Raw genomic sequence first — 17,322 nt, forward strand, 5'->3', positions numbered from 1 at the left:
CTTATCACCTTCTAAACTTTTACCTTCTTATTTACTTCCACGAAAGTAGGGGTGTGAGTGGGTGTGGGCTATTCATAAATACTTACAGGTCTTAAGTGACTAACAAGTGAATTCTGTAGTCATGGTTTTCAGTTCATGCAATCACCCTAGGATGCTACTGTCCCTTTCTCCTTGATCTTTCATGGCTGGCTCCTTCCTGCCATAGCGCTTCTTACCCTATGGACCACTGAGACCCACACTGCATCTGGAAGTGAGCTCCATTCTGTCACTGCTCTCTACTTTTCCATCTAGGGCTAACTAGAAATGCGTCTAGCAGCTAGTTCCCTTGCTTATTTCTGAACACTAAGTATAACTGGTACAAAACAGATGATTTCCAGTATTAATATACCTGATGAGAGAAGGAAAAGAGTCATCATTTAAATGAGTTTTTAAGAGAACATTAGGCTTTGATCAAGAGATCAAGAGTGACTGAGGGGATATGCCACTTTAAACACTGAATTTGATCTAGTCCACTGAGAGAGAGGCACCATGCATGGAGGCAGAGATGCTTCACTTCTTCCTTCATGTTTCCTTTACATAGGATCCATTCATGGACCTGACAAAATACGAGAAGTCTTATTGCACATTAAAATAGAGTAGCACAAACATTTTAACATCAAGGTGCCAAGCTTCACCCTTAGAAGGGAACAAATGAAATGATCGTAAATTAAAGAATATGGCTCATTGTATTCAGTACACATCTGGTACTGCAACATATTTTTAACACGGGGAAAGAGAGAAATCCTAAGACATTGTGGAGCAATTCTCCATGTTTTATTTCCATTTCATTGTAAGAACTTCTATGCTAGGTCAGATTTAGCTATTAAAATCACTTTTCTAAAGAACTGCAATCTGGAACATGTAGTACAAGTATCTGATGTTTCGAAGAGGTCTCACATACAAATACTATGGTATGTTTGCCTTTGCTGTATCTTTGCTTCCCTCAAAGCTAAGCCTTAAAAAAAACAAAAAAACCCAAAACCTCTATTTGCAAAGCATAATAAATACTCTGGCTTCAGAAGAAGAACTCCACCCCCCCCCCCCCGCTTTGCCTGCTACTTATAGTTTATAGACTCAAGACTAGATTGGTCTAGGAGCCATTCTTCAAGTATTTTTGTTGTTTATAGTATGACAGTAGCACCTTATTGCACATTGTTTTAGAAAGTTTCGCTCTTATGCGTATGGGAAACGATTTTGTCCAGGACATTTCACTGACTGGAACCCTGGCAAAATCACTTTTCCTTTTCGATACAAGTCGTCCTGGAAGCCTTTGTTCATCCTCTGCACCAAGAGTTTTTCGTAGAGCAGCGGATGGTAAGCCCCCAAGGTACAAGCCGCATCGTAGTAGAGTTCGTGGTAGTGGCAAAGGTCAGTTTGTCGGACTGAAGGAATATATTCATATACATGTACTTCGCTGCACATCGACATCATGATGAGGATTCCTAGATAACAAAGTGTATATGATATGTAAATATCACAGTCAAATACTAAAAAAACACAAATGAAATACAAAAAAATTTAGTTAACTGTTGCACGTATAACAGTTAGTCATTGCACACTTCCTTTGGTAAACTGTCAGGTAACCAGTTACAATGAACAAAGAAACATCATATTACAATCTATCATAGATGACCAAAACATCACATTCTGTTAGACAAATGTAATAGCACAATCCAGTGCATGTTTACTCAAAAATAAGTCCTATGGTGTTAAATAGGAAAGTATGTTTAGCCTAAGCCCAAGCAAAGGCAGCAACCCTGTGCATTACAAATTAATCCCCATCACATTCCAAATGAAAAAATTTCAAATCAGCATTTGAGAATAAATATTCACAAAACTCTTCCGTTTCTGAAATACTGAAAATTCCTGAAAAGGTATCATGCACTCCACTTGTACTACATTGCTCTAAGTTAAGAGACAAAACCTGGCAATTAATCACAGATGAATGGATAAAAATTTCTCCTTACACACTGTTTTAAATTACACCTTTGCTATTTTCAATTAACATCAAGACAATATCATAAAAAACATGCAGATCACAGAAAAATTCACATCACCCTGTTTACAAACACCTCAGGATACGACTTCATATTGTTGATTAAAATTCCTTCAAAGAACTAGAAACGTTGAAGCCTTTTAGTTATTTCTACCCACCAGATTAATCCTAAAGCAGCTAGAATACATTCTTGCAATGTATCCGGTCAGTAACATCTGATCTTTTATTTAATTGTCCAATATTAGAATGATTTCAGTTATCAAAATTTACCCTGAACAAAACTGAGGGATAGAAACCTCCAGGAATATAGCCACCTGATTATAAAAGCTACCTTGTGGATATAAAAGAAATTTAAGTCTTGAGACCTCCGCTGCTGCAAGAATTATGGCAAGAGCTCTGATGGCCTGAGCAGATCTACACATGCCTACCTGTGCCTTTGCATCCCTGGCAATTTCCACAAAGTGAATAGTGCAGCTTATGCATGCAAGATCTTCATGGGAGTTCCAGAACACATGTAGCTTCCTCAAACAGGGTGATTGATTTGATTACTCTAACAAGTCCCTTGAGTACATACTTGCAACGTATCATTAGCATTTGAATTTTTTTTGTCAGTGAAGCATATTTGATTTTTTCTGGTCAATGAAGCAGTGAAGAATATTTAAGCTTGTTGAAATACATAATAGAGAAACTGTAGGTGAAATGTGACTACAGTCCATGGAATGTTTCTTTTATTGGTGCCCCAACAGTCTAGGAACTGGTCCATCTGTTCAAAAAGTACTGAAAAACATGACTGACAGCCCAAGCCTCTCCTTCCCCCTCCCCGCTGATGCAGCCACACCAAAAACAGGTCCTTTGTATCCAGTGGGGCGAGGGTCAGATCGGGTGGCTTCAGAGGTGAATGGGAACTTAAATCCCCTTATTCTATAAGCCTCCTGTCCTGCAATGCAGTGCTCTCCTCAGACCTGTGCTAGGGATTTTGCTAGTGCAAGTTTGAAAAGGGGGGGGGGAAGCTGCAAGAAAAGGGGATACGATCTGGTGCATGCCATCACCACTGGATTCACCCCCCACAGCCTCCCTATCACCACTTTGCCTCCATCTCTCCCCCCCATTTCGCCACTTCCCACCTCTCCCACAGACTGGCTGGCTGCAGGAGAGCTGATGGATCTGACCTTCCTGCCAGTGTCCCCAGTGGTACACTGCTGGAGTGCCTTTTACAATGGCACTGACTGTTCTGTGATAGTCAGCACCAGTGAAAAAGGCACTAGGACATTGGCCGGCCTGGACAGAATTGGACTGTGACTCTTTTTGCTTTCTGAATTGTTTGTAAAACAGAGCTTGTTGGTTTCCACCACTCCTGAAGCACACAGAGATCTCATTAAAAGGGTCACAGCCACAAATCACCTCTGGATGAGGTGCGACTATATCCATTAACATTAAAGTTGGTCCCATCTCACTTCTTAATTCATTCCCATCTTACTTGTGGAATTAGAAAAATAAAGCAGGGAAAATAGTTAACATGAAATGTATTAATTCAGTCCACAAGGACAATGACACCCACAATCCAATAATACAAAGAGGCAAAATGGTTATTCAGTTACGATCCAGGATTTCCTTAAGGTTGCACAAGCTTTGTTATTTGGTTAGTACTTTGCATCTAGAAAACTACTATTTACAAAATAAACCTCTTTTGTTTTTTTTCAGTTCTATAAATGCTTTCTCCTGCTTTTCCACTGCCAACCTTCTTCAGCTGCTGATAGAGAAACCATATGCCAGTCAAAGGTCACGGTCATCCAGCTAAACCAGAAAGCAGCAGGTGTAGTTACATGCAACAGCCAAGTACTTCCACAGATGGATGAAAAGACGATCTGCCTTCTGAGTCCAGAGTCCAGCATAGAGCCAATTTCAGAGACCACGCCACAGATGTCCAAAGAAAATTCACTCTTATGAATGAGTACAAGCTGTCTCCTATATTGCTTTTTTGTATCAGTCTGTTTTATTTTCTCTTAAGAAATCTGCTGGGTATTGAGCAGGAACAAAACAAGATCTGTTGCTACTGCTACTTTCTCTGATGTAGGAAGAAATGTGAAAAAATGATCTGTCATCCAAATACAGAGTAAGGAGTCATTTAATGGAGGATTCCTTGAAGTTTAATGGCAGATTCCTTCAACACCTGTTGCTGAAATTATCAAGATATCACCTCCAACTTTATTAAACTAGAATTTAACACTAGATTGTAGCAAGATAAGCACTGTCCACTAGAATAAATTTCAAATACGTAGTATCTACTAAGGAGAGTTAGAAGTATTAACTGGTTCACACAGCCTCTTGTGTGTAGGATCTGTAGATTAGTAATACAACTTTGTAGACATTGGCTCAGTTTCTCAAAGCTCACAAAACAAGATCTCCCTTATCAGGAGTTGAGATACAGATGCAGTTTTCAGATACAGATGCAGTTATATAGCTCACTGCATAATCCTAACTGGTACTTAGGCTGGTGCAGCAACCACTGCACTAGCCTAGGTTGATACAAAAGCACTGTAAAGCTATTTGCAGCACTCTGTGAGTAAGCAGCACCAGCAGAAAGACTGCCCAGTCAGTGCTTGATCCAAACAGTGCCTCAGGAGCAGATAAGCACCTGCTAGGAAGAGCAGGGGCAGGAAGAAGGCAGAGAGGCGTGTAAGGGCAGGGAAGGAGGGATAGATCAGGGCTGGGAGAGAGTGAGATTAGCGGCAGCAGCAAACGCTGCATCCGATTCCTCCTCCCAGGCTTGAAAGCCCAACACAAGACTTCTCAGACTTGCGCTAGCAATTTAATAGGCACAGATCCAAATAGCCCCATTGCACAGGCTGAGGCTTTAACCCAGGGTAAGGAATGAATGTACCCTAACCTCAAGAAGACCTCCATCCTGCTCCTTCCCAGTGCTGGATACAGGATGAGCTGAGTGGCCTGCTGCTTCGGTGCCTGTTAGGATTGGGCTGAAAATCTAGTGATGATTTGTAATTATTTAATATAAATCCACCAACTCCAAAGCAGTCCCACCATCCCTGTATGGTGTCAGCCACTCTCTTGGTCTCTGAAAGGCTAGCACGTATGGCTGGTGGTCTATATATAGCTTGACTGGTCACAAATCTGTGCCTCTCCTTGAAAAATCTACACAACATCAAGGATGGAGCTGAAGTTTGGAAAACCAAACAGAGAGAAGGCAATTGCAAATATTGGCAACTGGCAGCTAATGAGATATTTTTTTCTCTTGTGGGATGGAGGGTGTGATTGGGAGTCACATTATTAAGAATGTTCTGTGCATAATGTGCAGTTTGGTCCTAAATGTTCGAATCTGAGCATCATTGTGCCATTTCACCTGTGCCATGACTGTTCAAATAACTACAAATCCAATGGAATGTTTTCTTCCCAATTAAAATAGCACAGGGGCTATGACTGGGTTCAGAATCATGGTGGGGGCAAAGTCATAATGCTCCCTATCTCCCCATTATGATGACAATCCATTTCTCTTCTCCTCAGCTGCTTTTTTTTGTTGTTGTTGAAAAACAATCAAAAACCATCAGATCATGTTATGCATTCCATATAGTATCTAATTAGACTCTAAGGGTTTATCATGTGAGATCTCTGGCTGCAGAATTCAACAAAATGCAGAGGCATGACTGCAGTTTGATCAACATTGTTGATCATTAATGCACTTTTGCTCCTGGTCTCTTTTATGCAGAAAGGAATGAAGGAACAAGGGCTGATCTAAAGTTATCTTTCTTAAAAATAAATACCAAAGGATGTGCCAAGGTGTTGTTCTATTAATGTCTCAAGAACTGGGTTATCTTTTATGAAATATTTAAAGCTAAATACAGCTGGTTAAACCTCTTGTAATGAGCCTTGGACTGATGGCTGGTGCCAGGGAATGTGTTGCAGCGGACCAGCCTTGAACTTTTCCTCAGAGCAATGATCACTATAGATGTCAGTCTCCTTGGGTGGGGCAATCTCATGAAGAGTCACCTAGTTCAGAGGACTTAGTCTCAGGATACATCAAGAAGTATAAACTGGTTGGAGTTCCATCCATCACTTTTGTCTCTGGCAGACCCAAAATTCTTAAGGCTTTTGCTTTCACTGCACACATGAGGAGGTAGATAGGGTCCCAATTTTTTTTCCTTCCTTAGTACACTCTCTGTTCAGAGTACATCTAGAAGACTGTACCATGATGGGGGCAGGTGAACAGACTGTGAATGTGAAGGTGCTCCATCTCTCCTAGTTAATCTGGGAGTGTGGGAAAGCCGCTCCCCCAGAAAGGACATGACAAAGTTATGCTGTTCCAGGAGAAGGTGCTATCTGGAATGCCTCCCCCCAGAAGATGCAAAGAACATGTACTCATGGTAAGAAAGTTTTCTTTCTCAACAGTCTCACTCAGTACACGCTTGCTAATGCATTTGTATAGTGCACACACATGCCTAAGAAGTCAGCAGTGCTGTCTGTGCTGCCATCAGTGATCACTGGGAGATGTTACCTCTCTTGTTTTCCACTTCTCTCTCTTCCTGCCTAACTGATGGTTTGTTTTATCAAATTTTCTATGGTGCATGCACAGTGGAGGAGCACCTTTCATGCAACCCAGGTGTTGTATACAAGCGTCTCTCCCCAATAGCAGTCTTTTATTCTAGTGATGAAGCAGCTCCACTGAACTGCAAGCTGGTTGCAAGACTGTATCCATACTAGCAATGGCAGCTCATACCTAGAGTGCCAACCTAGACATGGACACTGGCACATAAATTACTTTTCTAGACTGGCACCAATTATCTCTGAATAAAGTTCAGCATTTTCTGGCATAAACTCACAAATGGCATAAGTAAAGAAATGTATGTCTTTTTTTGGCACACAGCATGGACTTAGAAATGTTTGGGTATGGTTTAAAATTACCAAATTATCATAGCTCAAACCTGTGGGCTTTTGCACTCTATGCTGAAGATCTTTTAACAACATTAAATAAATGTTGTTCTCTACATGGATAGTTTATATAAACGAACATATAAGGATTCTAAATTTAAAAAACAGTGTCAGTAGTTTTGCCATTTTGATTGCTCAAGAGCTTTTTTATGGCCAGCATGTTTCTTTTGTGCAATGGGGTTACATTTTGTGATTAGCAGCCTCATTAAAAAGCCATTTTCATAAGACTGGAGGTACACATAACATAATTTGCTTTATTATACCAATGTTATATAACAGTGGTCTTCAACCTTTTTCATGCCATGACCCCAATAAATAAATAATTAGACTGGGGACCCACCATCAATCCTGTCCCCACCACCAGTCCACCCTCCCTGTCACTGTCCATACCCATTTCCTTCTAGCACTGTTCACTGTAGCCAAATATTCTTGTTAGAGAGAGCAGGAAAAGTTACCATGAAGCCTGGCACTAGTGAAAACTATTTTAGCACAATTGCTAAGAAACTGAATAGAACTGGGACACAATTTCCTGGTACCTTAATGGGTACACCAGATGCCTCTTCCTTTGCCTGGTGGTGCTCTAGTCCAGTGGTCTTCAAACTTTTTCATTCTTGTAAGTTGCTACAACCCCACAACTGATGCTTGGTTATCTCATTGAGAACACTGTTGTATAAGACTGATGAAACAAACAGGACACTTCAAAAACCAATTCAGCCCTGCTTCTAAAAGTAACACTTTAAAAAGATATTTCAATTTCTGAAGGCAGTAAGCACCTGCAATTCCTTGAATTTTTTTTCAAAATTTTTTCAGAATTCTGAAATTCATAATTTTTTTCAAAATTCGGAAGTAGTTATACCTTCAAAAAAGATGAAATACCTAGTAGTAGCTTTTTATGTGCAAGATAAAAATTATATGTATAACATCCCTGTAATCTGACAATACACACAAGCAATATGCTATTAACAAAGGTGCCATTTTGTTTTTAGAATAATTTTACTTCATGTCTGGTTACTCCAAGATTAGTACTTCAAACCTAGAAGGAGATCTGATGAATTAACAGAAAATCAGCATTAAGGAATTCACTACTGCTAAATGGTTGTCTCTCATAATGCAAGTTCTAATTCAACTCTCATATAGCTAATGGGGTGTGACAAAGTCAGTACGTCTTCCATTTACAGAAAAAGACTGTCACATACTATTCGTAGTAACACATTAAGTATGTGTCAAATATTCTGTGAAACTATATGTAAAACATTAATGAATGCAATGTGTACTGGTGTTGCTTTTTCAACCTCAGATAATGTAAAAGGACACACAACTCATTTGCCCCAATCCTTGCCAGCAAACCTGATCTAACTTTGTAGGCATGCTGCATCCAGGATTACATACATTGTATGTATCGGTGAGCGCCAGGCAGCGGACTGGTAAGTTGGGGAAGGGATAGGCCTTCTGGGGAGTGGGAGGGTGTGAGGAAGGTGGGGCAGGAAGGATCAGAGATGGCAGCAGGCTCTATCGCCATTTCCTAACCCCCCTCCTGTCCCGGGAGACCAGACACAGGTCGCCTCGAATCTGTGCCTGCTCAATAGTGGGTGCAGATCCGAGGAGACTCACTGGGGCCAGCTGGGGATTACATGGGGTAAGGGAGCATATGCAGCCATAGGATGCAGCAGTAGCTGGGAATTGGGCTGCCCATCCAGTTATCTCTGTACAGTTGATAGATCCTGGTTTTTGAAGAGAACTCCACAGCAGATATATTGGGAAGCATGCATTTACGCATGCACTCCCTTATCTTGCTAACGATGCAAGCATGAAAATCCATTTCTGCTAACAAATGGCTGCTAACTGAATCATTTATAACAAAACCCTTATTTGGCACAGACAGCCAGAACCTGGCATCAGGGCAACGCATGCATGTATTCTGATCATCTTCTTTAACACCTGACCAAAAGAGCTGCAAGCACAGCAGCGCATGAACAGTTTTCTAATACGGTCTCAGTTCCCGGATTGATGCCACCGTAAAAAGTATAAGGCCAGAAACATAAAATGATACAATTTTTAAAGTCGTGATTTACTGTCACCAGAATGTAACTAGAAAGTGAGAGTTTTGAGTTTTAAACACTGACATGTTATTTTTTTGAATATTAAATAGATAACGTGTAGACTGTTGTCCTGATCCAGCATTCTGCCCCAGATGACAGACAGCTTCCTAATGAGGAACGGAGAAAGCAGATCCAGGTGCATGCCCTTTGGCATGGGCAGATCTGCTCTCACCTTCAGAATGAAAGGACCACCCCAGAAACTCTGAGCTCTACTTCTGAATGAAACGGAAGAGATTTTTCCATAGTGACAAACAGCTGTTGGTCTTTATGGAAGACTGGGGGTTACATTAGATGTGTGTGCAATCTCTGTGTGTTGCCAGAATTTTTTTTTGGGGGGGGGGGAGTTTTTTTTTTAACAAATAGCAAAATGTGGCAAAACCATGGTGAAAGATGGGGAGCGGGACTTTAGTGCTTTGTTTCCTCCATGGTTCTGATCCCAATTTTAGAAGAAAAAACACCGTTGTTGGCTTTCAATTAATGTTTTGACACAGCAAGCAGAAGAGGTTCTTCATGGTGAGAATCAAAATCACAGCTAAAACTCCCTAGCCTTCCTGTAGTTCTGCCACATTATATAGCCAACCTTCTCACCATTAAAAAAAGAAAACCCTTTCTCTGTCCACACTGTGTGATTATGTACACGTCTAATTTGTCCCAAATGCTTCATTTCATTTAATATCTTTATCTGTTATAATGGTTACATGCAAGAAAATATCCACTTGGTGAGGGATGGGTGCATTTTTAAGATGCAAATTTCTAGCTACCATTACTAAAGTTCAAAAATGTGATGTACAACATATTAAAAACACCTCAAAAATAAACAGATATGTAACAAATACGCCCTGGTTAATTTGCTGTACAAACCAGACATTTGATAGATTCCAACATGATGTGGGTGCTCTATTTGAATAAGGAAAATGTCAAGTGTCCAATGGAAAAAATATCAGGAATGTTAGGCCAGAAGTTCATCCCCCAATCTGTGGAAGAAAATGAAACTTTGGACAGGAGAAAATTTCTTTTTTCAAATCTCAATCAGTTTCTCAATATTTGAGAATGGCGACAGAGGGCTCAATGGTATCCAAATTTCCAGCACCGATGCAGCCACAGTGCAGCCCCAAGGTAAGGGAACAAATGTTCTCATACCTTGAGGAAGACTCCATGACTGCCCCCACACCACAGGATGCAGCACAGATCCCACTGGCACAACTGCATCAGTGCTGGAGAGCTGGATGGATTGGGCCCTGCTGAAGGCTGGCTGAAGACATTTGAGGTATATTTGTGTATGCATGCATGCATACGTATGTACATATACAAACACACATGTAGGTATGTGTATGTATATATCTCCTTATGTGTGTATATTTATATAAACAGTGTACATATATTAATACACATGCACACACACAATAAAATATTAACACTATGTGTAGCTTGTGTAAACTAATTACAGGCACATTATGTTAAATGCTACTTGCCTGCACTCTTGTTTCTAGAATAGCTCGTGATGGTAAACACATTGCCTACACCTATTGTTGATCAACAAGTGACTTGAGTCTATTTTAAGTGTAATAAATAGTTGCATATTAAATACATATTAAATACATACACATATTAAATACATACACATAGTGTGACAATGTAGCAATTTTGTAATTGTCTTGCTTGTTCTGTCATGCTAACATATGCACTCAATAAAAGCATATTTCTTGAGACCAAGCTCATTGGTATTTTTTACTATGTCAAGCTGACTATAGAATCTTGGAAACAGAAATGGTCATATTACTAAATATTTTGTGGTTAGTTCACGTTATCTTGATTTTCAAAAGCCAAACTACCTTCAAACCCTGTTTGGGTCAAATTCATCTCCTGCAGGTACTGGCAATATTCCACTAATTTCTGAACACTGATATTGACTCTGAGAAGCTGCTGGCATGTCACTAATATAGGCTGTGTGTCTGTCTTGAGAAAAATGCAAGCCAGGCAAATATTTCTCTAGATGTGAGATCTGCCAACAGAGAAAAAAAAATCTCATTTACTTCTCAAATCTGCAAGTTCATTTCTTATGTGCTCTACAGGCAAAAAGAGTGAGTCATAAGCAGACTTCAGGTTGTTGTTTTTTTAAAAAAAGAAACCAGAACACGAAGATTTCTGAAGGTTTCTATAACAAAGATGAGTTATGGCAACACTAGAAAACTGAAAGAGTGAAGCACTACGTTAATTAGTGTGCAGTTTACCATCAAATTGAGTGTCTAGCACTCAAAGCATGCAATTGAGTAAAATGAAACCCAGTTCATATATGTCTGTGCACTATGGACATCAGGTGATGAATATTTTTATATGTAAATAAGCCTTTGCAAATACAGTAAATCATCTACATCACCTCTCAAGAGCATACTTTAACGTTTAAGTGATAACATATAAATGCATGAATACATGTGTGAATCGTCCCTAATCCTAAACAGTTAGTGAACAATGAGCTGTTATCCAAAATATTTTCGATTCGCATTTCTATCTGCAAAAACATATTGGCTTACATTAAATGCCTGTTCCCTAACAAGACTGAAAAATGGAAAATACAGCACTATATTCAACATAATGTAGAATCAGCAGAAGCATGAGTGGATACATCTCATGAGTGAACTAGGGTAGTTTCGACACCCTCTACAAGAGCTGTCTACCCCTCCACAAGGACTCCACAATGGCCCCACCACCATTATCATGACCACACCTTCTTACCCATCTATCTGCTTAAAGAAACAGAATTCACCTCCTGCTTCCTTATCCATCTCAGTATAGTCCATCCATCTTGTGTATTTCAACAGGAACATATGGAGGAAACAAGTGAGGCCAGAGATGAAAGTAAGGGAGACAGGATGTAGGCTCCAGTTCAGTGAGCAAGAAGAGGACTGAAGAGCTGACAGTGGGCAGCAGACTGGAAGGAGGGGTGGTGGACAAAGGGCTCAAGGCACCCCTCGTCAGTTCACGGTTTCCTGCAACTCGCCACCTGAAACAGCCACTTGAGTTGTCCCCATGGACATACGTGGGACATATAAAAAATACAAACACACAAGCATTTCAGCAAAGAAAATTGCAGGCAATGATTGGGAGAGGACCAACAGTACTGTTGCTGAAACTTTAATCTTATGAAGTGCTTAACTTCATTGAAAAGTTAGGTGGGCAAGTTGGAGCAGTTTACTGGAATAAGTTTTTGCTAATTAATTTTATGGGTTTACATGCGTGGATTGTTATTTAGGAATGCAATACACATCCTCCTTCATGGTCAACCCTGTAGCGGTTTAATTTTATATCCACCTGCACAGTCAAGTGAGAAATGCACAGGTGTGGTTCCTCTATCCTATTTGCAGAAGAGCAATTTTTCACATATCAGCTTCTAGAAAAACTGATGGAATACGCATAAAGAAAATGGCATAAGAAATTTATCATTTCCCTAATTATCAAACATATAAAGCAATAGCAGCAGACCAGTGAAACCTTCACTCTGTGAAGTCAGGAAATCTACCATATATATTCGTGTATAAGTCAAAAATTTATGACTTTAAACTGAGCCTGAAAACCTGGGTCGACTTACGCACGGGTCAATGCAGTGCATGGAGCAGGGGCTTATAGGAGTTTCTGGGAAGCTTAGCAGCTGTCTGGTGAAGTGAGGGGGTGGGACTGGGCTGAGAAGCAGGACACAGGGGTGGAGAAAAAAACTGACAAATTTAACTAGTAAATACGGTATTCAGAGGCAGCTGGTTTCGTTTCTTCTCCAGACAGGAAGAGAAGTGAAGGAGCTTATGGCAATTGTATTCTGTAGGAGGGTTGCTGCTATGAAATTATAGCACTGTACTTCTCAGAAAGCCTACACCAGAATGTAATCCTCATTTCCATCTGAAACAAAGTCCAAGGCTACAATTCAGTGCACCATTACTTAAGAATAACACCAATGAAAAGCAAAGGGTCTATTTCTGAGTAAATAGCATTGCAACTATGTGCAGCTGTGCTTGCTGAGGCTCATTCCTTGTTGCTTGTCTCTGCTGTGAATTGATTTGCATACTCCCAGTTATGTGTTACAAGTTGTATGTTACATGTTGAACCTCTGACTTCACACACCAGGCACCTTACAGAAGGATTTGATTAACGGTTCTACTGGTATGTTGTTTACAGTGTGCTTACTCTGATAATGTTTACACAAAGGTTGTGAAGATCAGAATTTAAAAAGTTAAACAATAAAAATATAAGGATCTTTTACTAAATTTTTAATAAATCAGAGACTGTACAGTTCTTAGGTAACAATTACTGGTAGGTTATTTTTCAGGATCTGGCCTTAGGTAAATCAGACAAACTACAGTCAGACAACCCCCTAACAGCCCAATCCTGAGCTGCCTGGAGTGCGCAGCTTTGGCAGCACCAAAAACGGCTACTGCAGCATCCTGCATGTCTTGGGCCGCCGTGGGCGGCGCCTCGGGACTTTTGTCCCCTTCTCTCGGGTATGGGAAGTAGCCTCACAATGGGGCTACTCACTTTACTGCTGACCAAACGGTCTGCAGTAAGGTAAAGGTGTTCATTTAGGGCAACGAGTCTTACACAAACGGACAGGATTGGGTGGAGCAGAAGTCCATCGGACCAGCCTCTCTGCCTCCCCGCTCCGTCCCCCTGGTACACTTTCCGCCCGCCCTCTCCCATCACGCCTCCTGCCTGCCCTCCGCCCCGCCCCCGCTTACCGTGCCACGGCTCGGCGGTCCATGAGACCAATGAGCAGCGAAGGCTGGGCACCTGCACAGCATTAGCCTGGCGCTAACCCAGCGCCGGCCTAGTACAGGCAGTAGCCGGTGGAAAGCCTCGCAAGCAAGCCTTATGGTACGTTTGCGACAGTGCGCACCGGCGAGAAGCCGCTGTGCCAAGCCCAGGACTGGGCTCTAAGTTGACGCCCCGACTTAGGTTGTGTGCCTCCTCCTCAGACCCACAGAAGTCTATTACTGCCTTTCTTATCTTGTCCATTCTTCAGGAAGCTCAGTATGGCATACAAGGAGTTATCCCATTTTATCTTGCAGGTTATTTCTGAAGCTAAGTCAGGCTCAGTGAGACAGCAATGTACCCAAGGCCACTCCTGTGCCTGAGCAGGAATCTAAAGCTGAATTTTTCTACATCCAAAGCTAGTATTTTACCACTGTTGCACACTGACTGTCACAATGACTTCATAACCTTTCAGAGCAAAATCTTTTTTCCTCTAAAGCAGTGGTTCCCAAACTGTGAGCTATGGCTCCCCAGGGTGCTGTGGAAACCAGCCATGGGAACTGCAGAATCCTCGTGAAAAACCTGTCACCCTATACAATGTATGGGATTGTAGCCCTAATGGGGAGCCATGGCCAATGCCCCAGTAGGTCAAGGGAGCTACAAGTCAAAAAGGTTTGGGAACAGCTGCTCTGAAGGTTATGAATTGGCATGACCTTGTGTGTAATTCAATGGTGGGAGAGGGGTATGCCTTCATTTCTTCTTTATGGGCTACCCAGAGGCAACTTGTGAGCCACTGTTGGAAGCAAGACTAGACGGGTGTTTGACCTGATCCAACAGGACTCTTCTTATGGAGCTTTACATTTTCTGTAGAAAAGGAGGAACATAAAGCCCCTAATGTTGTTTCACTGGTAAAATGAGGAACAGATATAGGTCCTATTTATACACGGATTTTTTTGCACACGGATTTGACTCAAAACAAATGGCCACTGTAAATGAGAAGGGATGTACTGATCCCTGGAGAAGGGGAAAAATGCATCCCTTTAAAATCAGTTTAAAAAACTGAACAGTCCTTTAACAATAGCCTCCTTAATGAGAAAGAGAGAGGAGGCAGCTGGCTGACAATCCATCAATCCTTCTCTCTCCAGCGGACCGCTCCATTCCCCGAGCATATGAAAGAAAGGTGATCACTTTGCATTGGTGAAGGGAGGGGCTGAGTGAAGCTCTTGGAGGAGGACTGATTGTGAGTTTGTCATCTTAATGACTCTCATCTAACATCACAAAAGTCAGCAAGGCTGTTTTTAAATCACCAGAGCAAGAGAACTTTGTTTTTTAAATGAATTTGCTATAGTGCGTTTTTTGCCATGCCTGGAACGGAACCCACATGAATAACGAGGCTTGACCTGTATATAGTCAACTCCTAATATCGCTTGAATTTTCTGGCCTCAGGGAGCTATCCTGCTCTAAAAAGATTGGTTAACCATTAACTATAGTTACAACCAGCTCTTATAAAACAGTTCCACTCAAATCCTATATATACTTACTGGAACTTTCTTTCAATTAAAGGGTAGGGTATTAGCATTTCTAGCCTCAACTAGAAATGAACAGGCTTGCCCACATCTGTTTAATGACTTAGAGCCCAATCCTGGGCTCGACATGCCGGCCTACTGCCGGCGCGCACTTACTGCTGGGTGAGTGCCCGTGCTGGCCAGTGCACGGACCGCAGAACCACAGTAAGGTAAGTGAGGACGGGGGATGTGTTCTAGGGAGGCGGGGAGAGGGTGGGGAAGAGGCGTGCTGGGAGAGGGAGTGGGGAGGGAGGGAGCCAGGTCCACCAGATCCAGAGTGTTCCTGCGGGGCTTGGCGCCCTACATGAACATTCTTCCCTACTCATTCTGTGAAATGAGTAGTCCCATTGCAGGGCTACTTCCCTTACCCGGGAGAAAAGGATGAATGTCCCCTTCTCCTGAGGTGCCGTCTGTGGCTGCCATGGGTGCACTGGATATGGTGGCATCCATTTTTGGAGCCGCTAGAGCCACGGGAGCTAGAGCTACAGTACTACATGGGACAACACATGATAAAATGCTGTTAGTAGTAATAATAATAATAATAATAATAATAATAATAATAATAATAATAATAATAAGTTATATGATTTTTTTTTAAAGTAGGTTAATTTTAAATTCTTTGAGATGAAGTCCCTTTTAATATCTTTCTCCGTATTAACTTCTTGCCACATAACAGTCCCCTTACTATACTAATGCTGAATAGGCCACTGAGAATATGAATTCATAAATACAGCAAATATTCCAGTATTGCAAATGATACAGCAGTAGAGTCCAATTTATATCTCTTGGGTTTGACAGCACCCATTCTTTGAGTCTATCTACATTAGTTAAAAGCAGCTATCTCCTGTAGATCTAGGTGATAGATAACCACTTTGAAACATTCATCTCATAAAAATGGGTGCCAATTGAATCATATGCTCATGTATTATCCTGCCCTCTCCACCATCTCTCAAACAGTAATACAATTTTCCCCTTCTGTTCGTTAAATGGTTATCTTTTTATTGATAGGGTAAGTGCTTCACACTCAGTGGATACATACATCATCTGAGTATATGCTAGAGTCTGTACCTTTGTTTTTGCTACTAACGTTCTTGAATCTATTTCCATTTTATACTCAAATACCGTAATCCAATCAAGGGCCACATCAGGGTATAGAAACCCCTGCCCCAAAATAGCAGCCCGGGTATTCTAAATGCTACCGATAACAGCCTTTTAAAATAGAGAAGGAACGTGGCAGCACTAGATTTTTATTGTGTCCCTTGCAAACTCCCTCCCCCATCACATTTTTTCTTCTCTGCTGAACAGTTCATATTCCAATTAACTGGGTAACATGTACACAGTTTCATTTACTATAGATTTGGAGGAAGTTTAAAAAGTAATTTGTGGTTCATAGATGAAAGCTCTGGTAGTGAAAATGGAAGCAAAACCCCACACCATGTGCACTTTTGGTTTGTCTTATTGTGGCCTATGTGCATAAGAACATAAGAACAGCCCCATTGGATCAGGCCATAGGCCCATCTAGTCCAGCTTCCTGTATCTCACAGCGGCCCACCAAATGCCCCAGGGAGCACACCAGATAACAAGAGACCTCATTCTGGTGCCCTCCCTTGCATCTGGCACTCTGACATAGCCCATTTCTGAAATCAGGAGGTTGCGCATACACATCATGGCTTGTAACCCGTAATTCATTTTTCCTCCAGAAACTTGTCCAATCCCCTTTTAAAGGTGTCCAGGCCAGATGCTATCACCACATCCTGCAGCAAGGAGTTCCACAGACCAACCACACGCCGAGTAAAGGAATATTTTCTTTTGTCTGTCCTAACCCTCCCAACACTCAATTTTAGTGAACGTTCCCTGGTTCTGGTGTTATGTGAGAGTGTAAAGAGCATCTCTCTATCCACTTTATCCTTCCCATGCATAATTTTGTACGTCTCAGTCATGTCCCCCC

At 41.4% G+C, this 17,322-nt stretch overlaps 1 protein-coding gene across 1 annotated transcript in view; it reads right to left on the minus strand.

Moving 5' to 3' along the window:
• Window positions 1–1,212: 1,212 nt before the first annotated feature.
• The window catches only part of ST6GAL2 (ST6 beta-galactoside alpha-2,6-sialyltransferase 2), a 34,430-nt gene continuing 18,320 nt past the window's right edge, over window positions 1,213–17,322 (minus strand). The window contains exon 5 of the mRNA XM_066621338.1: window positions 1,213–1,481. Within this exon, the coding sequence (XP_066477435.1) occupies window positions 1,213–1,481 (269 nt within the window). The remainder of the gene's footprint in view (window positions 1,482–17,322) is intronic.

The sequence above is a fragment of the Tiliqua scincoides genome, chromosome 3 (genome assembly GCF_035046505.1).
Source record: "Tiliqua scincoides isolate rTilSci1 chromosome 3, rTilSci1.hap2, whole genome shotgun sequence".
Classification (NCBI taxonomy): Eukaryota; Metazoa; Chordata; class Lepidosauria; order Squamata; family Scincidae; genus Tiliqua; species Tiliqua scincoides.